This window comes from Achroia grisella, unplaced genomic scaffold (assembly GCF_030625045.1).
Source record: "Achroia grisella isolate CSIRO2021 unplaced genomic scaffold, CSIRO_AGI_Agris_v1 utg567, whole genome shotgun sequence".
In the NCBI taxonomy this organism is placed as follows: domain Eukaryota; kingdom Metazoa; phylum Arthropoda; class Insecta; order Lepidoptera; family Pyralidae; genus Achroia; species Achroia grisella.
The window spans coordinates 2,536,032-2,563,258 of record NW_026712947.1 but is presented as its reverse complement, the minus strand read 5'-3'; the positions used below and the strand labels follow the sequence as shown (position 1 = coordinate 2,563,258).

Sequence of the window (27,227 nt, the reverse complement as noted above, 5' to 3'; positions counted from 1 at the left end):
GAGCCTGCAGTATTATGTCATAAAGAAAGAAATTGACATAAGTTGCTAAATTTCACACTTTAGGAAACTGGGCTAAGTAAAGGCGAGTTAATATTAAACGAGCACATCAAAAACAAACAAACAGTAGCTGTTGTCTCTTCGTCATAGTGGTAATGATGGCGCGAACTCTGAGGTAAGAGGTCGACGAGGAGGTGTGTACATAAAGTGCAATATTTACCATCGCGCTTGTAGTGTTTCCGCGGCGGTGACGCTCCCACGCATGCCAATAGCAGCAGTGCTGGCACCAGCTGAAATTACATCATTATTTTAGTATAAAGTCTTATCAGAAGTAATGATAACATATTAGCTAAACTTATAATTAACAATAATCTAAAATTGTAACTCCCAACCGACTCTCCGTTAACTTAATATTAATTATCTGTATAGGTATTGTCCAAAACTGTTAATTCATATTTACTGAGCAAAGCCTATTACTCACTAAACGATTACTTGAATGACGAGCGTGCATGGCAATAGCTGTTCATGCACGGGATTTTCATTTAATGTTAGACATAGACACCTATATAAATGTACATTGTAAATAAACTGGCATTTAAAAAAAAATTCAGTTGAGGGTCTTGCCAGTTCTCAATTGCATCTGTATACTGAACTGAAGAATATAAATAGTAAAAACTTGACGTTCATAAGCGGCTAAAATGTCCTACATGACTAAATGATTTTTGAATTTGATTTTGTCCTACTAACTAGTGTTGTCCACTTAGTAATCAAATCTTTACTAATAAGTATTTGTTATCCCTCGGATATTGTTCTGTCTTTAATTATAAAATACCGAACTCAAACGAAATTGTCAAACTTTGAAATAAGCCGCAGCTACAAAATTCCACTGAGTTTCTCAAACCATGAAAAATCACTGATCAAAATTGGTGTAGCCATTCAAAATAAAGAAGAAGAAAGACTGATGTTTAGTAGTCGGTCAGAGGTTGAAGTTAATGAAACAGAAATATTTAGTTCTATTTCATCAACTTCAGTTGCTAAACAGCTGGCTTTGTAAGTTTTCAATTGCAGAGTACGTGATAATGAAGTTAATAGTTTAAATTACGAAGGTATGGCAACTTAGTGCTTTAGAATGGCGATATATAAGGACTAGCTATCACGGGCGTTACATGATAACGTGATTTCCGTCCATATGTATTATTAAATAATTACAATATAATATCTCAGGATAATTCACACAGTACCATCTAGTCCTAAGCTAAGCAGAGCTTGTGTTATGGGTACTAGACAAATGATATAAATAGGTACTTGGAGTATGCCTAAAGATGTTCATAACATATATGATGTTTCTATCAAATATCTATTTAAAATCATACAAAAAGTAACTAAATTAATTCATGACGGTCCACAAGAAACAGATATAAATAACAACAAAGTATAAGACATGATTTCTCTACAAGAACCGCAACTTCTTGTACAAATAGCGTCATTAGTGGATACGTTGAATAGCAATTCACATGTAGTATCCTCTCCCCTGACATTGACTCTGTCACCCAGATCCGGAGTTATTTACCAACAGTGCGTGTCTCATTAAAACAGTGTTGCCACATGATCGTCTGGTTTTTCCCCAAACGGTGTCCAAACTTCACGGTTAGAAGAAAAGTCCCCCTGAGAAAAAAGTTTGTTCTTGTAGAATATAAAATTTTCCCAGCATACTGATCTTTTTGTTCTATTTCTTGTACTCCAATTGGTTCGAATATTTATATTACTTCGATGAGGTCGGGATTTTGTTATTATTCTTCACATAAATTCCCTAAATATTTGGTTTCCGAAAGTCTATCGCCGCAAAATCCTCTAAAACCTGGGGAAAACCACCAATCTGGCAACATTGCATTTACTGCCAAGCTTATAATCTGATCATTATAGTTCGTGCACGTACCTCCAGGTCATTATACGGTATCATTGGATATACGCAGCTAAAGCTATCGCAATAAGAACTAGTATTATGTTTACGCACTAAGTAACGTCCTAAGGTTAGGTGCTAACGACCAATTTACGCAATATGCTGACGAAACTATGATTTTTCTCGAGTCAAGGTAAGGTTGCGGCGCTTGGTGTACATCATTTCCCTTCTGTGTTGCAATTGGTAAGTACATCTGTAGCTGAAGTACTTGTGCCTAACGCAGAATTAGAAATTGTTATTCAAAAACCAAAAGTAGTTGAGTTTCATGTCAATTCTACCCAATAGATGTAGCTAGCTGAACTGGACGGTAGGGTTAGTTATAAAAATATGTATTTATTTAAATAAAAATGTCTAATATTTGATTTGGATAATTTTTAGAGAATTTTTAGACATAGGTACAGATAAAATACGACATGCAATATTTATCTACAATTTTTTAAATAAATATTTTAATTTTACATTACATAGTCACTAAATAGAAACTGATAATGTTATTATCCCAACTTACGTTATCACATCCTAAGGCCATGAGTTCAAACAGGCCGACACTAAAAATTATTTCATCAATTTCTTTATTTCCTTTCTCGTGGCAATTTTGTGAGATCTACCTACTATAATCAGCCAGAACACCAGAACGAGGTTTTAAATAAAGATTATAATGAAAATTGACAAAATTTGGATTATATGTACATCCTTCTGAAATCTGAAGGCAACAAGTTTTAGCTGCTATAAAGTTGTGGTGGGTAATATTGTATCTAAATATATATAACTCAAAGGTGACTGACATAGTGATCTATCAACGCATAGTCCAAACTACTGGACGGATCGGGCTGAAATTTGGACTGCAGGTAGATGTTACAACGTAGGCATCCGCTAAGAAAGAATTTTGATTAATTCTGCCCCCAAGGGGATAAAACAGGGGATGAAAGTTTGTATGAAACTTTGTCAATTTTAAACCGATCGGGCTGAGACTTTGCATGCATAAAGTTACTATGACGTAAGCAGTATAAATTCCACCCCAAAGGGGATAAATTAACGCGAGTAAAGCCGCAGGCAAACGCCAGTGTATTATATGTTTGTATGTCGGTACATTATGTGCATATTGAATCTACTCTATAACTAAATAAAATAAATCGATGTAAAAAGAGTAAAATAGAATCTTATATTTTTCTTATGTCACAAAATTAACAAATTAAAAGTAGTAATTTTATGTTCAGTATATATAAAGGACCAGACTGGACAAGACCTCGTAGACAATGATTCTTGCTATGAACCGAATTAGTCAATGCAGTGTGTATCAGAATAGCAGCCAGTAGGAAGAAATGGCGATCGTAAGGCGGTGTCATCTGCTTCTCACTCCACTACATAATAGATAGATAGATAGATAGATAAAAATTTTATTCACGTTAAAGGCACACACACACACAAAAGGCACTGTAATAATAAGAACAAAAATAAAACAGATATACACATTACATTAGTGAAGTCAAACAAAATACAATACACAACAATTATACAGATAAAATAAAATGCAATACAGATAACAAAAAACGGTATGAGTAACGTAGTGTGTGTGCATAGCCCATACGTAAAAAGGCAGCACCTCAGTGTATTGTTTGCAGCATACAAGCAGCAAACCACTGATATACAGGCACTGCCCAGAGACATACGCGAGGACGCATGTAACAAGACCACAGCTTGTAATCAGCCCTATTACATTATCATAAATATTAATATATTAAAAAAAAAAACTATAATAAAACAAGAAATATGTATAACATATAGGCATAAAATATATAGGAAATTATTATCAATTCATATAATAAAATAAATATGAAAAACAAAAGAGAAAATAGAATTATTGCATAAGAGTGTGAAGTGTTTAAAAGGAGTGTTGAGTGTTGAGTGTTGAGTGTTGAGTGTTGAGTGTTAAGTAATAACCACGACCGTTCTGCCAAGAACTTATCGAATAAGAAGATCCATATCTTCTTAATCGATAATTTTTTCTTCTTCGAATTCGATCTTGAATTATGAGTAACCCAACAATAATAGACCAAAACTGTTGGACGGCAGAGTTATATATAAAGGCCCTAAAATTATGAACGAATGAAATAGCGATCAACTGTATGAAGAGTCGTGACTCATTAAGAGAGAAATTCAAAGCATTGCTGTTTTTTGAAATAAGTCAAAATTTTTATGAACAATTTATATATTCAAATATCTATCTATCTAAAGGATATTTGAATACATAAATTGTTCATAAAAATTTTGACTTATTTCCGAAAAACAGCAATATTCATAATATTAATACTAGATTTAAAGATAAACTTGCTGTCCCCAAGTATTGTTTAGAAAGAGTCAATAGGTCTTTTATGGGAATAGGTATACAATTTTACAATAAGATACCAAAGGATATATTGGAATTACCCTTAAATAAATTCAAAACATCTGTTAAATCATATTTACTCACTAAACGATTACTTGAATAACAAGCGTGCATGGCAATAGTTGTTCATTATGGGATTTTCATTTAATGTTAGACATAGACACCTATATAAATATAAATTGTAAATAAACTGGCTTTTAAAAAAAAAAGTAATTCAATTGAGTTTCTTGCCAGTTCTTCTCAATTGGATCTATATACCGAACTGGACGGTAGGGAAAAAAAATTATAATGTAAAAACTTGACGTTCATAAGCGGCTAAAATGTCCTACATGAATAAATGATTTTTGAATTTGAATATAAAATCCAGCATAAACAACAGAAGTATTTCAGAAACTTAAAGTTTACAAAATAAACAGTAAGTTAGCATCCACGACACGTGTGACCAAAGATCAGCCGGTGCGCGGTGAAAATCTTTCTTTGCGCTCTATCACTGGCAGATGCTCCGAAATCTATCCACGTCTCTCGTAAACATGCTTCACTCCACTTTCGCGGATCACTTGATCGTTGTCTATGATAACAACGTTTATTGTATTCTATATTTGAGACAAGTACTTCTGTCTAGTAGCCAGACAAAACAAGCATATAATGCCTGAATGGAAAGTTTGCTCCTACCATCTGTATGAGAGTGCTCCAAGTATGTGAATCATCCATCCACCCAGAACAATGTACCATTTCAATCCTTACTTCCTTAACAACCCTTACTAATATTATAAATGCGAAAGTAACTCTGTCTGTCTATCTGTCTTGCATTCACGCCAAAACTACTTAACTGATTTAAATGAAATTGGATACACTGATTGCCTAAACCCTGAGAATGGATATAGGCTACATTTTAATGCGAATAAAGGGTTGTAAGGGGTTGAAAGGGGACATGAAAGTTTGTAAGGACGTATTTTTGATATTATTATTTTTTTCCTACCCTCCAGTTCAGTATACATATCCAATTGAGAAGAACTGGCAAGAAACTCAAATGAATATATTTTTTAAAGCAATTTTATTTATAATGTATATTTATATAGGTGTCTATGTTTAGCATTAAATGAAAATCCAGTGCATGAACAACTATTCCCATGCACGCTCGTCATTCAAGTAATCGTTTAGTGAGTAATAGGCTTTGATCAGTAAATGTGATTTTGAATCTAATTTCATAACAGAGTGGATACTAAACCTCGTAGCTTCTGATTATTGGACTGTATAAATGTCCATTATAAACTATTTATTCCCAAGGGTGTACATTAAGATGTAGCAACACAGCAAGGTGAGTGTAACACAAAAAGCGTAGATCCAAGTAATTGCAACATTATCGGACGCCAGTGTGCCAACACACCAACAGAACAATGGCGGCATATGTAAATTTATTCAAATAACGCGGTCCGCAGCATTTCTTTCTGCTGCCAAACGATTAGCTTATTATGAAGTTGTGTCCGTCTAATGATGGCAAGGCAAGAGGTCTGCGTAACATGACAATGCTAGGCCGAACTGTTCGACGGTAGGGTTGTCAAACTTCAGCGCCCCAACTATTTCGTCCCGGAAGTCTACATGTTTCTACAATTGAGTAGGGTGAAATAGGTCGTCTTAATAATGAGATGGGGCCTATTCTACACCATCTACAGGAAGGGGGGACATCGTCGCCAGAGTTGCGGTAGATTGCTAACTAGAATGCGCGACTTCGACAATGGCGCTCGTAGGTACATCGAGGTTTTTCTCGGTATAAGAATCCCACATACCCTTCATCAAAGGATTGAAGGGCGGTCTTTTGAAGATTTTTCGACACGATAAAAAATGGGGTTGCAAATTTAAAACACTTAGGTAACTCGCTTACGAAGTGTATATTAGAGATTATAAAACCTCGCTTTGAAACTGAAGAAATCACCGCTCGCGTGATTCTGAAATACGTAGCAACACAAATCCTCGGAATGATGAGGTCGCTCCATGAAGCTTGTTAAGACACCAGGAGGCCTTTCCGTTTTTGAGAAGAGTTTTGCTGATTATTACTACTCTAGTAGTCTTGACTTTAGACCCACAACGGCCCAAACGAAAGGCGAAATGCAGAAGATAAAGTTCTACATAGAATACAATAGATTGGCTGCCTACTCTAGACTAGTAGTCTTGGCTCTAGATCCACAACAGAGCAAACGAGAGGCGAAATGGGGAAAATAAAGTCCAACATACAATACAATATATATTTTGACAATTTTAGTAGGTCAACCTTTTGTAGAAACTTGTATGAGGGTGAAACTCTCCTCGTACAAAGATCGAACTTTTCTTTTTTATTCTCTCTTTTTTGATCTGGTGCGGTTGGCAGCCCTGCTGCACGGCGCGCGGTACGACAAAGTGTTGCCACAACTCATAATTAAGTCATTCATGACTAGAAAGAATGCGGATTGTCTCTTTTCCTGTAGTTTTTCCTAAGTTTTGTACTTTTCTAACGCCTTTTTGAGCGTGCAAAGTGACTGCTGTGATCTAGCGGTGTAACATTTGGCTATAGTCTTTTTGGTCGCGGGTTTGATACTATATACAGTTAGTATTGGTCTGCGTGTTTTATATGTTTCAATATATTTATACTGTCTACCTATTGTAAATATACGGTATTATTATAAAGCTGAAGAGATTGTTTGTTTGTTCCAACGCGCTAATCTCAGGAACTACTAGTTCGAATTGAAAAATAATTTTTGTTTTGGATAATCCATTTGTCGAGGAAGGCTTTAAGCTATATAACATTACGCTACGACCAATAGGAGCGGAGCTGGAATGAAAAATATTGTAAAAGCTGAGGAAATGAAACGCAGACGTAGTTACGTGGGTTAAAAATAAAGATAGTTATACAAAATTTTATCACTACGACTGATTTAATCTTATTGTATATTTATATTTGGCCCTAATAAATTAGTGCTAGTTGGTAGTTTGTATTCACACGTTTCGACTTGTAAAATGTGAACTTACAAGGACTATTTAAAAGAGCAACACACAAGTTTCTTTCTCGTTCTTCTTGTGATGAGACAGTTTCCTGAATGAGCGGTAGATTAAAAAAATTGTTAAGACTATTCAAAAGTGCTTAAATTAAGTTTATTCTCGTAATGAGACAGCTTTCCGGTAGATTAAAAAAATTGTTATCACTATTCAAAATGCTTAAATTAGGTTTATTTGAATAAAGGATTTTCTATTCTATTCTAAAAATGTGAGCTAGGGTTCAACTAGTACGTAAGAACTGGCTGCTTGTAATGAATAAAGTATAAATATAAATATACTCCATTAACAAAACGCCTACTTAATCTAGAAAGACATAACCTTAAAATAATGATAGGGACAATAACGGGCCATTGTTCCTTAAACAAACACTTGTACACAATTGATGCTACAGACAGTCCCCTTTGTCGGGGCTGTTTTGAAGCTGAAGAAACGGCGGCTCCCGTAATCCTGGAGTGCACGGCAGTGGCCCAACAACGAAAACAAATCCTCGGAACGGTGAGGTCGCTCCGTGAAACCTGTGAATACACCAGAAGTCTTCTGCGCGTCTGGGAGGAGCTTGGCTGGTTACGTTAGTAGTCTGGCTCTGCACGCACAACGGCCCGAATGAGAGGCTAATTGCGGAGACTGGAGTCCAACATACAATACAATATAAATATACAATGATATTACGCGTTTAACATGTTATTATTATGCGGCAATTATATTATAATCTTAATTAATCCATCGGCCATTAAATACTGTACCACTTTCACTGGCGCGTCCCCGTTCATCTCTAATGTGGCTCTACAAGTATTACGTGATATATGAAATTGTAAATTGTGTTAAAATACAAATTATGTATTAAAATTTCACATAAACTGTACAAAGTAGTATGGATCGATTTATACTTCAATAAGGTTCAATTTCTTATAAAATATTGTCTTTGTAAAAAAGCTTATTATAAAATTGAAGAATTTATAAATGACTAGCTGTAGCCGCGACTTCATCCGCGTGGAGTTTAACTTTATATTTCTAAAATAAAAGTAGCCTAAGTTACTCCTTATTATAAACTACCTGTCAAAAAAAGTCAGGCTAAAATCGGTCCAGCCGTTTCAGAGATTACGCGGAACAAACGGACCGACAGATAGACAGACAAGAATTGTAAAAATGTTATTTTGATGCATGTACCGTATTTATATTCATGTGCATGTAGTAAAAAACGGTTATTTCAATATTACAAACAGACACTCCAAATTTATTTATATGTATAGATTAATTTGAATATCAACCATAAGTATGTTAGTCTGTAAGGTGTTGATAATATGGGCAATTACTAGCCTGAATTAAATCTATACATATAAATAAAATTGGACTGTCTGTTTGTAATATTGAACTAACCGTTTTTTACTACATGCATATATCATTTTCTGTCGGTCAGCCTTTTCAGAGATTAGCCGGAACTGTTTGTTTCGGCTCTGATTTTGACGGGACTTTTTTTGGCAAGTAGCTGATGTAATAAGGCTACTTTTATTTTAGAAAAAAAAAATTAATTTCTACGCAGATGAAGTTGCAGGAACAGCTAGTAAATAAATAAAATTACATATTTAAGATTTTATGTGAATACAAACTGCTAAATAGTCGAAATAGATAAGTAAATAAATATAAGAACATTACAAAACTAAATACAATTTAAATGTTAATTAATTGTAAATAAGACAATAAAAAATCGCGAACCGTGAACACTTACTACAGATATCAAGAAGTGCGCGCCAGCCCGCCATTATGCAATTGTTTTGCAAATTTATCATGGCATCTATAGTGCAATGTTATGGTGGTCACTGACTTTATTGTGGTGAAACAATTCATTCACAGAAGCCTATTATTTAGATTACATCGCGTATTTCCAAGGTATGCAGCTTGGAGTAGACTCCTGTGTGAGATTTCCCTTGGATTTTTCAACGTTCGGTTTTTCTCTAATTTTAGAGTTTAGAGTCTAATCAAAGGCAGTCCAGAAATAATGTTGTGGTGGTCACTGACTTTATTGTGGTGAAACAATTCATTCACAGAAGCGTATTTCCAAGGTATGCAGCGTGGAGTAGACTCCTGTGTGAGATTTCCCTTGGATTTTTTAACGTTTGGTTTTGCTCTAATTTTAGACTTTAGAGTCTAATCAAAGCCAGTCCAGAAATAATGTTGTGGTGGTCACTGACTTTATTGTGGTGAAACAATTCATTCACAGAAGCGTATTTCCAAGGTATGCAGCTTGGAGTAGACTCCTGTGTGAGATTTCCCTTGGATTTTTTAACGTTCGGTTTTGCTCTAATTTTAGAGTTTAGAGTCTAATCAAAGGCAGTCCAGAAATAATGTTGTGGTGGTCACTGACTTTATTGTGGTGAAACAATTCATTCACAGAAGCGTATTTCCAAGGTATGCAGCTTGGAGTAGACTCCTGTGTGAGATTTCCCTTGGATTTTTTAACGTTCGGTTTTGCTCTAATTTTAGAGTTTAGAGTCCTTGGATTTTTCAACGTTCGGTTTTTCTCTAATTTTAGAGTTTAGAGTCTAATCAAAGGCAGTCCAGAAATAATGTTGTGGTGGTCACTGACTTTATTGTGGTGAAACAATTCATTCACAGAAGCGTATTTCCAAGGTATGCAGCTTGGAGTAGACTCCTGTGTGAGATTTCCCTTGGATTTTTTGACGTTCGTTTATCTTCTAATGTGGACTCCGTTTCCGCAACCTCTCATTTGGTCCGTTGTGTTTTTTTTTATATCTCTAATGGTTGTATAATTATAATTTACTTAGTGTAGTATAAGCGTCATAATTTGTTTAACTTATATCAATTTTCGTTTGGTGGCCTGGTGATCTGTATTACAGGTTATGCCTATCTCACACACCAGCTCCTCGCAGCAAATCGATTCAAATAATAAATTTAAGTATTTTACTATAAAAAATACTACATGTATTGTTGCCATCATGTTTGTGAGGAGAAATAAATAAATCATATTATTATTATTAAAAGAATGTGTACAACCCAACACTAAACTCTGGACTACTACAGCATCCTCTGGTGTTAATAAATAAAACAACCAGCGATGTTGGATTGTTGAACTTAAAAAGGGGTTTATTTTTTAAAAAATGGCGTACATATATACATAGTAATATAACGAAACCATATCGACGTCTACTTTTAACACAGCGCCATCTAGTATGCAGCTCGAGTACTAAAGCCTCTATATAAAATAACAAACTTATACAGAATGTTTGCTGCATTCGACGTTGACAAAAACCGTTTGTGAAACCGCAAGTGTTGCTGTCACTGGCGCTTCCTATTTGCAATGTAATGTGCGGAAATTGGATCAGTACAGAATCGACCATAAACTAAGATGATGAGCGTGTAATGAACGCAGTGGAATGTGTCTAGAGATGTTTATGGTCATAATTTATACTTATTATTACGTATTGCATAATCCGTTGATTTTTGCCAAATCACGCGGGTATTTTTAATGTTATAATGTTGGTAAACAGGTTAAGTGTTTATAAAAAAATATTTATAATAATAATAATAATTTCAGGACAATTTATATAGCGCTATCTAGACCCAAGTTACGTTAGCTAAAGCTTGTGTTAAGGGTACTAGATAACTGATACAAGTACATAGATATATTTTTGTAAATACATACATATTATACATAGAAAACACCCGGACCGATACAAACAATCATACTCATGAATATAAATGTTTGTGCCGTGCGAGGAATCGAACCCGCGACCATCGGACGTAAAGCGGTGTGCTAAACCGCTAGACTACCGAGGTCGTCAAATATAAAATCGTCTTTTATATTTTTCTTATCGTAAATATATATGTCTGTTTGTATGTATAATGATAAGTGAACGACAAAACAGTGGAACTTAATCTCATCGTCATGACAGACAGATAACAAAGAGCAGGCCTTCCCCACCGGGCACGGGGGATTCCTCCCAGGGCCCTGCGATGGATTGGGGCCCCCTAGTCTAATCCAGTCCCTACTTCATTACCAAACGATAACCGATAGCTACTCTACTCTCGCCTGAAATCAGTCTTAACAAATGCTTACCGACTATGGTCAATTTGTTCTTTTTTTATAAACGTTTAGCAATAACTTGAACTTTTCATCTCATAACGACTTTTTGAAAAATATTTTCCCCCTTATCCTAACGTGCCCAGGGCCTCTAATAGGTGAAGGCCCTGACAAAGAGGTCGACATAAATCGAGAGATGCCGGTCCGGCCGACGCGCCAGCGACCGTTCCCACAGACTCCCACAATCCCACGGACATTTGCCACAATTGCGTACGCAATATCTGATACATCTTATTGTTAAAGAATTGTGCAAACACAACCTCATTGATCCCATTTATATGTCATTATTTTCCCGCGTTATCAATGAGATCGGAAATAATTGCAAATTCATATTAAAATCAAATGCCAATTAAAACGCAGATTGTTCTTGAAACACGTGAGCGTTTTTCGTAACTATGTGAATATTACAAGCTTCATTGTTTGGAGAAAGGTGAAATGTGTTAGAGGTTTTGCTGAACGGGAAGATTGAGGTAGGAAGCGCATTTTAATAATGTAAGTACGTGGAACCCGGCAGCTGACACGATCCGCCATGACACTTTCGAATACAAAATGGAGTCGACGTTTTCCCGCCTATTTTATAGGTTAAAATAAAATGGTGATAGTTTATGGTTTCATTAATTAAACATGTACCAAAATGTAAATAAATTATTTTTTTTAAGCAAATTTATTTTTTTAAATTGTTTGATTTCCCAAATGTGAATTTTAATTAATCTGTGTTATTGTAAATCTGTACAACATTTATTTGAAAAGAACACAAGCTGAGTTTTTGTCAGTTCCTCTCATTTCGAAATCATTCCGTACTGACGGTAGATTTGACATATCATAAGAGTCTGTAATAGACCTACATGAATAAAGATATTTTGAATTTGAATTTGTTTATAAAGGGTACAAAAATAAATAAAAAAATACCGTTTTTTTTAGACAGGTAATTATTCGTCAGTTCTATTTTATATGATATTTACATATATATCTGTTTTAATTAAATATCTAACTCAGTACAATTAACACAGCGCCATCTAGTTCCAATGGAGAAGAACTTGCACTATGGATGTGCACTAAATAACTGTTAGAAAAAAGTTTTTTTTGTACATATTAAACATAGAAATACCAGTAATATTAAATAAGTTAATGAGTTGGCACAATAATGTTATTATATACATACTAGCTGTACACACGACTTAGTCCCCGTGGAAAATAACTTTATTTTTCTAAAATAATAGTAGCCTAAGTTACTCTTTATTACATCAGCTAACTGCCAAAAAAGGCCCGTCAAAATCGGTCCATCCATTTCAGAGATTAGCCGGAACAAACAGACTGACAAAAATTTTAAAAAGTGCTATTTTGCTGTATGTACCGTATTAATATTCATTGGGGTGTAATAAAAAACGGTTATTTCAATATTACAAACAGACACTCCAATTTTATTTATATGTATAGATGTATAGATATTAATATCAGTAATAAATTATATTAACAACAAACATTCGAAAATTGACATCAAATATAAAAAAAATAAATGTTATACCCCAATTTTTTTTTAGACAATGTTTTTTTTTTTATATAATTTACGACAGCATCATAATTATGCATACCATAAGTAGATATACAGTTAAATCACCTCTTATAAACAGTAAACCAACATATTATTCATATTATATAACTTCTGACACGTGCTCTTCGACCGATTTGCTTCCCAGGCGAAAGTAAGAGTATACCGTTACCCGGTCATAAAGTCTACGTTTGTTTGTATTAGATGACATCCATTGCTTGCTTACCACTGGTTGTATAAAATAGGTCTAATATCGAAGCGGTGATGTATATGAAAAAGTCGTGCAGTTGTGTTATGTAAAATAAGAAATGAGGCGTGTGAACTGTGACCCAGAGGTTTTATCTTGTGGCCTACAACTGACGTATTACTGGTACATGTGTGTTACTTTGTGACTGTCGAAGAGAGGATTGTTATAGGCACTTGAATATTGTCATATATATATTGATGATAGATTTGGTTATGGTACTTAAATTAAATGCGAAAGTTTGTGAGTATGGATGGATAAAACTTTGTTATTCTTTATATATAAACTACAACACATGAATGGTTGCTTGTTATTTTTCACGATAAAACTTTACAGTATTTTGATACAACTATATATATATATATATATATATAACTTTACAGTAACAACACATAGGCTAGGATGGTTGCTTGTTATTCTTTCACGCAAAAACTACTGAACGTATTTTGATAAAACTTTACAGTAATATAGCTTAAACATCAGAACAACACTATAGGCTAGGTGAAATATAACGTTAAATGTCATGTATGTGTGATATAGATGGGGTTTCACGGGTCGGATAATTTGTTATATTTTATCGATATATAAGAAAAATATAACAGATTTATGAATTTATTCTCGTACGCAAAGAATTAAAAAGATATAAATAAAAATATAAAAATAAAAAATAAATATTGATACCAATATTATGAAGCCAAAGGGTATGAGTGCATGGTTGGTTGAAGGCTAACCTCAGAAATTAGTAGTTTCAATTGAAAGAATATTTTAATGTTGAATAACTCATTTACCAAAGATGGCCATAAGCTATATGTATAGTAGAGAAGCCTAGAGTACTAATAAAAAAATATTGCAAAAAGGAAATTCAATTTCAAATTCAATTCAAATTCAAAAATCATTTATTCGTGCAGGACATTTTAGCCACTTAATGTCAAGTTTTTTACATTATTTTAAAAAAAATTTTCCCTACCATCCAATTCGGTATATACATCCAATTAAGTAGAACTGGCCAGAAACTCAATTGAATTACTTTTTTTTAAAAGCCAGTTTATTTACAATGTATATTTATATAGGTATCTATGTCTAACTTTAAATGAAAATACGGTACATGAACAACTATTGCCATGCACGATCGTCATTCAAGTAAATGTTTCTCAAGTGAAACTACTAAATTAGTACTTCGACTTATATATGAAACTAAAAACAGGGGCAGTTTCGGAACAGTTCCGTTTTAAAAACTAATTGAGTTTCTTGCCTGTTCTTTTCAAGCAATTGAGAAGAACTGGCAAGAAACTCAATTAGTTTCAGTTTGTCCAGTTCAGTATATAGATTCTATATACTGAACTGGACAAACTGAAAAATTAGAATAGAATAGAATAGAATTTTTATTAACTAGTTTTTACAATAATAACATAAGAAATACAAGAATAATTTAAATTTGACGTTCATAAACAAATCTGAATTTGATAATTTACTGTAAAACTTTCCCACGTACCTAAGTTCAATGGCCAAACGATCGCAAATGATATAATCCATCGCATATCTCTTAGTACCGAGCAACAATGACGCACACAGCATTGTCATATCATATCATTGTTGGAAAGAAAGCCAGTGAAAACGGTTCGCTAATTGTACTACGAGAATCGATTCAGTTCAGGTTTTGTGACTGCAAAGATTAATGAGCTTCGTTCTCGAACTGTGTCTAAGTGAGCGAGATGTTATCTAACTTAGGTCATAATGCAGCTCACTTATAAATTCTTTTGACTTCAAGTTTATTTAATTTTACTTTTCTCGAAGTATCTCTAAAAGTGCGCTATCTTATCTAACTCAGATCACAGATATAGCTCACTTATAAATACTTTTGACTTTAGATTTATTTAATTTTGCTTTTCTCAAACTACGTATCTTATCTAACTTAGGTGACAGATGCAGCTCACTTATAAATTACTAGCTTTTGCTCGCGTTAACTTATCCCTTTAGGGATGGAATTTATCAAAATCCTTTCTTAGGGGATGCCTACGTCATAGTAGCTTTATGCAAGCAAAGTCTCAGCCCGATCGGTTTAAAATTGACGAAGTTTCATATAAACTTTCATACCCTATTTTATTTCCTTGGGGGTAGAATTAATCAAAATCCTTTCTTAGCAGATGCCTACGTCATAACATCTACCTGCATGCCAAATTTCAGCCCGATCCGTCCAGTGGTTTGGGCGCACGCCCACGCGCAGACAGTAGCTTCGTAGCGAGTCATAGCTGTATAAGATATTAATACTATAATGAGTATTAACACAGAATTTTTTTTCACTACTCTAATGCCATTGGCCGCAGCTGGCCTTTACAGCTTCACCGGACGATGGGGTCGAGTACAGATGCATTCCAAACCAAAGGAAGGACTTATGGAGCGGCTGAAGGCCAACTCTCGCCTGACGGATACGACTTTAATCTGAGGGCACCACTAGGGTTCGAGCTCCGGCTCAGGCCGTCGTAATTTCGATCCCCGTTTGAATTGATCGATTGGAGGGGACAAAGTAAGCTGTTTGGTGGGATGATAGACGAGTTTTTGAGGTTGGCAACCCTGGCGGGCAGCGAGGAAAGGTAAAAAGGTCAATGTCAGTTCTGACGGCGGCGCAGTCGGCCTGTATGTTACGTCATGCGCGTGCGCATCTCGCACACTCAACTTCATATTACATTTGTAGTACGTTTAGATTTAACTTTATGATATTTGTTACGTGTTTGCCGTACGTTAGCTTTCATTTTAATTATTTGAATAATTTTTAGCATAAAATCTGCGTTTTATTTATTTTTAACTAGATGTGACCGCGGTTTTGCCCGCATGTAATTTATAGCTCATATGTTATTCTGAATCCTATATGAACACAATAGAAAATAGTCGAGGAAAAATGTTAGGACACTTGATACGGCACGATGATTTCATGAAAATTATTATTGAGGGGGAAATAGAAGGAAAGAGGGGAGGGGAAGACCAAGGCATAGCTACATCAAACAAACTGAGGACAAAATGGGAGTCGTGTCGTATCAAGAATTAAAGAGCATGATGGAAGATCGCGGAAAGTGGCAAGAGCTCCACCGACAAGAGCGTAGCTCTTAAATTATGAATGAATGAATGACGTTATTCTGATGTATACCTAAGCTATATTACTGTAAAGTTTCATTCCAACATCCCTTAAATAGATTTTGAACGGATTTTGACGTGAAAGAGTAACAAACATCTATCCATACTCATAAATGTTCGTGTTTATAATATTAAGTAGCTTTTGCCCGCGGCTTCGCTTGCGTTAATTTATCCCCTTAGGGGTGGAATTTATCAATATCCTTCCTTAGGGGATGCCTACATCATAGTAGCTTTGTGCATTCAAAGTCTCAGCCGGATCGGTTTAAAATTGACAAAGTTTCATACAAACTTACATTCCTTATTTTATCCCCTTGAGGGTAGAATTAATTAAAATCGTTTCTTAGCGGATGCCTACATCATAACATCTATCTGCATGCCAAATTTCAGCCCGATAAGTCTGGACTTATCGGGCTGAAATTTGGCATTCGGAGTACGAAACCACTGAGCCACTACGGTCTTTGAATTAATTAATGAAAAATTAAACTACTGGTAGTTTGGGCTGTGCATAGATAGATCACTATGTCAGTCACCTTTGAGTTATATATATTTATATAAGATATAAGATTGTTACGGGAAGTTTAACATATTGCCGGAACTATATTTATACCCCAATTTGTAATCCATTGAATATTCGAGAGCAGAATCCCTGTCAAAGATTGTTATATCCGTGAAGATTTATGAGTACAGAACGAGACGACTCGTCAGCGAGGTGATGCAACTGAGCCTGCGGTTACTTCAAATTACAGCATGACGCAACCCTGCCGCGAGACGAACCAGGGCTGCCAACCATAACTTATTGGCATGTACTAAAAATCCCGTAAAAAGAACTCCAAACTATTACAGTCTCATATTTGGACAACAGTCAGTTCAACCATGGAGGACCCTGTCGCGAGACGAACCAGGGCTGCCAATCATAACTTATTGGCATGTACTAAAAATCCCGTAAAAAGATCTCCAAACTATTACAGTCTCATCGACGGTCCTCAGGCCGGCCGATGGACTGGCCAGCCTTCTCTCCACCTGATTGGACGACAATCAGTCCGACAATGGAGGACCCTGTCGCGCGCGCCAGACGAACTAGGGCTGCCAATCATAACTTATTGGCTTGTACTACAAATGTAGTAAAAAGAACTCCAAACTATTACAGTTCAACCATGGAGGACCCTGTCGCGAGACGAACCAGGGCTGCCAATCATAACTTATTGGCTTGTACTACAAATGTAGTAAAAAGAACTCCAAACTATTACAGTCTCATATTTGGACAACAGTCAGTCCGACTATGGAGGACCCTGTCGCGAGACAAACCAGAGCTGCCAATCATAACTTATTGGCATGTACTAAAAATCCCGTAAAAAGAACTCCAAACTATTACAGTCTCATATTTGGACAACAGTCAGTTCAACCATGGAGGATCCTGTCGCGAGACGAACCAGGGCTGCCAACCATAACTTATTGGCATGTACTAAAAATCCCGTAAAAAGAACTCCAAACTATTACTGTCTCATATTTGGACGACAATCAGTTCAACCATAGAGGACCCTGTCGCGAGACGAACCAGAGCTGCCAATCATAACTTATTGGCATGTACTAAAAATCCCGTAAAAAGAACTCCAAACTATTACAGTCTCATATTTGGACAACAGTCAGTTCAACCATGGAGGATCCTGTCGCGAGACGAACCAGGGCTGCCAATCATAACTTATTGGCTTGTACTACAAATGTAGTAAAAAGAACTCCAAACTATTACAGTCTCATATTTGGACAACAGTCAGTCCAATCATGGAGGAAAGGAAGCGTGATTTTCCCTTCATTACATATGTAGTATAAAATAAAGTCGCTGTCGCTATCTGTCCCTATGTATGCTTAAATCTTTAAAACTACGCAACGGATTTGAAGCGGTTTTTTTTAATAGATAGAGTGTTTTATGAGAAGGTTTATATGTATAATACATGTACACCTGTGCGAAGCCGGGGTGGGTACCTAGTTATTAATAGAAACTGTTATTATGTTTGGTGTTTTAATTTAGAATATAGTACAAAGAGGACAAAATATAGTAAATTATATAAAATTGGATTATTACATGTTCAGATAACTGCTAAACTAGATGAATTCAATAATACTTGATCAAGGAATAAAAACATACATATCATTGCTTTTAAAATATAAATAAAAACAGAAATAATTTTTATTCAAATAAATTCATTACAAGCACTTTTGAATTGTCACATTTTTTATTCGAAATTCATCACAAGAATGAACAAGAAACTCGTGTTGCTCTTTTGAATAGATTACAATGAATTTTGAAATCGGTCAAATATTTTTAACTTATCAATTATATAGAAAACTACATTCAATTATATATACAATGTTTATAGTACAGAAATATTATATTGTATTGCCACAACATTATAATACGATTGAAGTCATTTTCTTCATTAGTTTCAATGGGAAAATACATTTAGTTGCAAATGTATTTTCCCCAGTATGTTGCGACTAGTTTTGCGCATTCTGTCGCATTTTGTGATGCAGACAAATTTGCGCTGGTCAGCTAGATTCTTATATAATTGGTATTAGTAAAAATTTTTTTTTTTTTTTTTTTTTTAATTTTTTTTTTTTTTTTTTTTTTTTTTTTTTTTTTTTTTTTTTTTTTTTTTTATTTTTTATTTAGGAAGATTAACGGTGTAATTTTACATGTTACTTGTCATATAAAATTGTCCTATCCCAATTAGCCAATAGTATTTATTTATATTATTATTATTATTACTTCTTATAAATTTCTATTAGTATAAATGTGTATTTTGTAGTGAAGATAAAAAATCTCGTACATATACGAGGATTGTACATTGACGAGCTGAGTTTCTTGTCATCTTGAAAACACTCCGAGTTGACAGTAGATTTGGCATATCATAAGAGTCTGTAATAGATCTACATGAATAAAGATATTTTGATTTCATTGATTTTATTTTCTTTTAATTGACAACCCTGATACGAATGATGCTGTGTGCAGTATGCGGCGTGGGGAGACAGCGGACAGATCGTACTGTTCATAAGGTGGATGGTGACCTGAGCGTAAAACTGGTCGACGGTGAGTGGTGACCGTTTGTTTACGGATGTCACCAGCTAATGAGGAAGTTATTATAGAATCTAAATATATATATATATATAAATGCAAAGGTCTGTCTGTCTGTCTGTCTGTCAACGCTTTCAACCCAAAACTACTGAACTGATTTAAATGAAATTTCGTACACAGATTGTCAAGACGCCGAGGAAGGACATAGGCTACTTTTTAATGCGAAAAAAGGGTTGTAAGGGGTTGAAAATGGTAATGCAAGGTTATCTTTATGCGGTTGAATACACACTTATTATAATAATGGCTTAAAAAAAAATTAGATATTTTGGATAATAATTGTGTTATGAAACTATTTTCAAAAATTTTTAATTTCTGAATTACACCAGTATTGTACTAGATATGCGACTTATTAACGCTCATATGTCATAAATAAACATATATGTCATTTGTAAGAAAACTGATTATTGACACATTTCACTCCTTAAGAGATAAATGAATAAACGTTTGCTCTGCAATTTTATTTTATAAATACATAAATATAATCCTGGTATAATAACATGACCCTGCTCTTGGACAAGAGCGTAAGAACCCATTATTAATATTTTTGAAAATAAAACGAATATAATATTAAAAATGTTGTCAATACATATGAACAACATTTCCTTGGAAGAAACAACATCTACCGTTCCATCCGAGCTATTCAGGTTCGGAATACGCGTTTCTCCATTCTGCCAGGAGTCAGAGATATAGTTCGCGCGGTAGAGGGATAGTTTGCAATTTAGAAGTATCATCTATTATTTTGATTTAACAAAATTTTATTATGTTATTGGCCAACTACCACCATGTATTTAAAAAATAAATGTTTAAACTGTATTTATAAATCAATATGACATTTAAATTTGTAAATATCACATTGTCAATAGATAGATAGATAGATAGATAGATAAAAATTTTATTCACGTTAAAGACTAGACGGCGCTGTGTTAATTGTCCAAGCTTATAATTGCATAATATAAAATAAAGTCGCTGTCGCTGTCTGTCCGTCCCTATGTATGTATGCTTAAATCTTTAAAAAATGGGTTGCAACAAAAGGATTCTGGAGCGGTTTTTTTTTTAATAGATAGAAACTGATTCCATAATTTAGGCTGTTGAGAAAATATCATGTACATCCGTGCGAAGCCAGGGCCAGTAACTAGTTTATTTATTTACCTATTTGTATCAGTTGTCTAGTACCCATAACACAAGCTTTAGCTAGCTTAACTTGGGTCTAGATGGCGCTGTGTGAATTGTCCTGAGATTATTATTATTATTATTATGATTGAACTTTCCCACTAGTTTGGAACATCGAATTAATTCTATCATTTCATGAAATAGAAATAGAAATAATCTTTATTCAAATAAATATATATTTTTTACTTTTGAATAGTCATATTTTACGCGATTCTACCACTCATATATATATATACAGATTCATCACAAGAAGAATGAGCAAGAAACTTGTGTGTCGCTCTTTTTAATAAATGTTTTTTATATAAATAATTACATTATAACAAGGAAGAGTCATGCGATAATCAACATAGAAATCGTTACGCACTCATTATTAGTGTAATCAGATAATATTGTCAGTGCTATGGATTTTAAGTTTTTCTATAAAAACATTATTGTCGTTAACGAATTCTTCAATTTTATAGTAAGCTTTTTTGCAAAGGAACTGTTTTATTTGACATTTAAATCTTTTTCTGGCAGATTGATAACAGACTCTGGTATTTTGTTGTAAAACTTTACGCAATTGCCATAAAACAAATTACTAACTTTAGTTAAACGACATTTAGGTAAAATCAGTTTGTTATTTAAGAATTTCTATTCCTATTTCTACATAAACTAGTAAATTATGATTCCATAACACATGCACGTAACGTGTAGCAGTTTTACGGAATCTGTTTATGGTTACGGTTTTTGTGTACGGTACATTTTAAAATTTAATTTTATGTTAAATTTTAAAACGTTTGTCGGTCCGTACTGCAGTTAAAACGAGTTACTATAACATTTTCATTTGCGCTTTTGCATTCAGCTCGAACGGTTTTCGCGTGGGACGAGTTCGTTTAACTAAGTTAAATAGTGGATCTGCAAGCGAATTCTAAAGTAGTTTGTTTTTAGGATCTATTTTATCATCTGCTTCTTCCTTATCCCATTTATTTGTGGTCGTCGTAATGTTTTTCGCTTCCATTCATCCCTGTTCGCAGTCATCTTGTTATTTACTCCATTTCATACCATATCATCTTTAACACAGTCCATCCATCTCTTTTTGGGGTTTTCTCTATTCTTATAACCATCTACATTCATATGTAACACCTTATTTAAAATATTACGCACTCATTATTAGTTAATCATAATATTGTCACTATGGATTTTAAGTTTTTCTTAAAAACATTATCTTTTAACAGTCCATCATCTTTATTTGGGTTTTTCTCTATTCTTATAACTATCTACATTCATAGATTTATAACAGACTCTGGTATTTAAAATATTAACTTCATTTTTAAACGAATTAATCATTACAGACATCACTAAAATCAGTTTGTTAGTTATTCATTTCTATTTCTACATAAACTATAATCTTTTACACATCCATCCATCTAGCAGTTTTACGGTTTTTATCTTATTTTTATAACCATCTACATTCATATGTAACACCTTATTTAAAATATTAACTTCATTTCTACGCATTAATCATCACAGACATTTTCATTTGCGCTTTATTCAGCTCGAACGGTTTCTTGGGACCATATCATCTTTTACACAGTCCATCCATCTCTTTTTGGGTTTTTCTCTATTCTTATAACCATCTACATTCATATGTAACACCTTATTTAAAATATTAACTTCATTTCTACGCATTAATCATCACAGACGATCACTAAGGGAGTTATTCACTCCCTTTCTTACCATATCATCTTTTACACAGTCCATCCATCTCTTTTTGGGTTTTTCTCTATTCTTATAACCATCTACATTCATATGTAACACCTTATTTAAAATATTAACTTCATTTCTACGCATTAATCATCACAGACGATCACTAAGGGAGTTGTTCACTCCCTTTCTTACCATATCATCTTTCACACAGTCCATCCATCTCTTTTTCGCCTTCCTCTGCCATTATAACCATCCACATTCATATGACATGTACATATGTAACTTACCAAACCTTCCTCTTGAATGACTCTATCTATTAACAAAACCGCTTCAAAATCCGTTGCGTAGTTTTAAAGATTTAAGCGTACATAGGGACAGACAGTGACAGCGACTTTGTTTTATACTATGTAATGATTATTATGAAACAAGTGATATATTTATCAATATTAGTAATAATAGAGAAACCAAAAGAGGTATCGGCCTCTCGGAAGTTTGGTCGATAACTCATATAATATTTACTAGTCGTATATATCAACTTCCGCCGATTTACAACTACCCCAGATGTATGGATATATCAGTATACCTATACATATAAATAAAATTGGAGTGTCTGTTTGTAATTTTGAAATAACCGTTTTTTACTACATGCATATAAATATAAATACGGTACATAGACCAAAATAACATTTTTTACAATTTTTCTCTGTCTGTTTGTTCCGGCTAATCTCTGAAATGGCTGGACCGATTTTGACGGGACTTTTATTCGCAGGTAGCAGATGTAATAAGGAGTAACTTATACTACTTTTAGTTTAGAAAAATAAAGTTATAGTCCACGCGGACATAGTCGCGGGTACAACAAGTTTGTGTTTGAAATGTTTTACTAAAACTGATGCAAATATTATGTAGCAGATTTAACTTTACAAATTCAAATTCAAATTCTTTATTTGTGAAGGAGTAACTTAGGCTACCCTTATTTTAGAAGTTAAATTCCACGCGGACGAACTCGCGTGAACAGCTAGTATTATAATAATTAAAAAAATCTAATAAAAAAGAAACGTCTGTCCTACCTTGATGTACATATTAACCGACTTTGACTGTGAACTTGAACTTGGCAGTATTTTTTTTAACTCTCATAAATGTCATATGTAGTTCCTATATGTATATATTATATATTAACATGTATGTATGTACGTAATTAATTGTATATAGGTACGTACCATTGCCTTTATTTGCACCATCTTGCTCGGCAGCGGGATTCTGTGAATAAATATATATAATCAGATAATTTCTGGTTCGCACAATAGAATAGAATAGAATAGAAAATCATTTATTCAAATAAACTTAATTTAAGCACTTTTGAATAGTCGTAACAATTTTTTTTATCTACCGCTCATTCGGGAAACTGTCTCATCACGAGAAGAACGAGCAAGAAACTTTTAAACAATCCTTGTAAGTTCACATTTTACAATTCGAAACGTGTGAATACAAACTACCAACCAGCACTAATTTCTGTATATATATATATCTTATATATATGTATTGAAATTATATAGCAGTGATATATACTAGCTGTGACTGTGACTTCGTCCGCGTGTAATTGTGACCTTGACCAAACAAAGAAAAATAATTTCATTGTACTAGATTAAAAAATGACCATATTTCCATACAAATTTCATCTTCACTTTCAACCCATTACAATCCTTTTTCCTTTTAAAAAGTATTCCTGTATCCTATCTCAGGGTCTAGACTATCTGCGTACCAAATTTCATTTAAATCGGTTCAGTAGTTTTGGCGTGAAAGCAAAACAGACAGACGGACAGAGTTTCGCAATTATAAAATATCGATATTTTATATAGATTCATATATTAATTCATTATAAATAAGAAGTATGAAGTTTGTATGATTATATCATACAAAGTAGTAAAAAATACATAGCTCTCTGGCAAAATATTTCGTTCAGAAGAGGGCGACAGATCCTATAATATATAATTTAAATTAGATGTTGGAATTTTAATGCATTTTTTTTAAATTCATCAAATTATTATATACTAGCTACTCGCCCCGGTTGCGCCCGGATGTACATGTATATATAAACCTTCCTCTTGAATCACTCTATCTATTAAAAATTTAGTTTTAAAGATTTTAAGCACACATAGGGACAGACAGCGACAGCGACTTTGTTTTATACTAAACTAGCTAATCGCCGCGGCTTCGCCCGAGTGTACATGTATTCCACATATAAAACTTCCTTTTGAATCAACCCATTTATTAAAAAACCGCTTCATAATCCGTTGCGTAGTTTTAAAGATTTAAGCATACATAGGGACAGACAGCGACAGCGACTTTGTTTTATACTATACAATGATTATGAAGTTGTAAACATCTCTATGACTTATATAATATGTTAATATTATATTACTGGCTATCACGATTGTTTTTCTTTAATAAAATATAGATATCCTCGTGTTAATCTATGATCATGTGTAATTTTATGAAAATTTGTTCAGCCGTTTAATTGTGAAAAGCTTATACAGACTTTTCGTCATGAATTATGAATGTCATAATATGACAATTCATCATAATAAGTACATAGGTTTTATTTGCCAATTAGCTTTTGCCCGCTGCTTCACTCGCGTTAATTTATCCCCTTAGGGGTGGAATTTATCAAAATCCTTTCTCAAGGGATGCCTAAGTCATAGTAGCTTTAGGCATGTAAAGTCTCAGCCCGATCGGTTTAAAATTGACAAAGTTTCATACAAACTTTCATCCCCTATTTTATCCCCTTGGGGGTAGGATTAATCAAAATCCTTTCTTAGCGGATGCCTACGTCATAACATCTATCCGCATGCCAAATTTCAGCCCGATCCGTCCAGTGGTTTGGGATATGCGTTGATAGATCACGACGTCAGTGAGTCACCTTTGAGTTATATATATTTAGATACATACGCGTTATAGTATAGAACAAGCCGAGAAATTCAAAGATTTATAATGCATCCATGTGAAGCCGGGACGAGTCGCTAGTGTAGATAAATATTAAGTCACCAGTAATCACCTTTGAGTTATATATATTTAGATTTAAACAAATTAATTGTTATTAATTTTTTGATCTAGTTTTTAATTTATTTCAAATATACATATTGTCAGTTAAATAGAAAAATGTCACAATTCAAAATGTAAATTTTTTACAAGTCGAGAATTTAACGTTTTTTTTTTAATTTATTTAAATTATTTTTCCCTTTAAAGTTTTAAATTTACAGAAGTATTGTATATCATTTTAAATGTATTCAGATAATGATTAAGACGGCGTGGTTAATTTAATTGACTTATATAAAAGGAGGTAATTCAAGATTCTAGTTTTGAAAAATGTTTTTTTTCTATTTTATCCATGATATGGGTAATAATATTTATAGCAAGCTGTTCCCGCGACTTCGTCCGCGTGGAATTTAATTTAATTTTCTGATATGAAAGATTTTTTCTGAAATCAAAGTAGCCTAAGTTACTCCTTATTACATCAGCTATATGTCAAAAAAAGTACCGTCAAAATCGGTCCAGCTGTTTCAGAGTGCCGGAACAAACAAACAGACAGACAAAAATTGTAAAAAAATATATGTTGGTATATGTACCGTATTTATATTCAAATGCATGTAGTAAAAAACGGTAATTTCAATATTACAAACAGACACTCCAATTTTATTTATATGTATAGAAGTCTTGACTTTGAATGTTAAATATATTTTTTACTACTTTCTCTCGTGTTATATTAAATTAACTATTCAGATATAATTATATAAGATATACAATTCTATATACCCCATAAGGGACATGGCGTGAAGATAAAACACAAATAATACAACCAGTCCACAAAATTAAAAGTTTACAATTTCATATCCATATATAAAATCATATTTCGAGCAACATCCTTTTTTCAATGTGACGGAATATCTGAATTCCAATGTACAATTATGACATTTTCCATTAAGTGAGTTTTATTACTATGTTATATATTATTTAATTCATTATTTTGAATATTTAAAATGTAATTGTGACATAATTATCTTATATATGTAATTACTATTGACGTGCTGTTGTGTAATGAGATTTGTTACATTTGTGAATAAAGCAATTATAATAATAATATAAATTTAACCATATTATTAGAATTAATTAACCCTTACTAATATCATACATTAGAAAGTAACTCTGTCTGTCTGTCTGTTTCGCTTTAACGCTTTGGCGATACTACTGAACCGATTTAAATGATTTGGTACACAAATACTCTAGAATCTGAGTTAGAACATGGGCTCTGTCTGTCTCGCTGTCACGCTAAAACTACTGAACCGATTTAAATGAAATTTGATACACAGATAGTCTAGAACCTGAGATAGGATATAGGCTACTTTTTAATCCCAAAAAAGGATTATAAGAGAATGAAATGTTATTTGAAAGTATGATCAATTTACGCGGACAAAGTCGTGGGCACATCTAATAATTATGCACAATTGTACTATATCACTTTATCACATCACACACTCGCGGTACTCACCAGTTTTCGCACTAAGTGTAGTGTAGTGTAGTGTAGTGACAACACTAGGATGCGTCAAGTGTGATGCGCGCACTGCGAGTGTGATCGTCACCTCTCACATATATATGCAGGTAACCCCACTACGAATTGAACTCGCGTTTCAGTATATTTTCATAGCACGCACTCATAAACTATACACATTATAATAAAATAATAATAATAAAACACAATAAGCGTGTACAATATTAAAATGTAGTAACGATTTTGTCTCTTTGTCTGGTACAGTTTATTACACATGTTATAGTAATTAGAGTTAACCGTGAAA

The 27,227-nt window shown here is 33.7% G+C and overlaps 1 protein-coding gene across 1 annotated transcript in view; it reads right to left on the bottom strand.

Moving 5' to 3' along the window:
* Positions 1-27,006, bottom strand: part of LOC131848665 (pro-resilin) — a 28,451-nt gene extending 1,445 nt beyond the window's left edge. Inside the window, exons 1-3 of the mRNA XM_059198589.1 lie at positions 26,924-27,006; positions 23,598-23,637; positions 218-287 (exon numbers count right to left, since the gene is read on the bottom strand). Coding sequence (XP_059054572.1) covers positions 218-287; positions 23,598-23,618 — 91 coding nt within the window. The 5' untranslated portion in view covers positions 23,619-23,637; positions 26,924-27,006. The remainder of the gene's footprint in view (positions 1-217; positions 288-23,597; positions 23,638-26,923) is intronic.
* Positions 27,007-27,227: the final 221 nt, after the last annotated feature.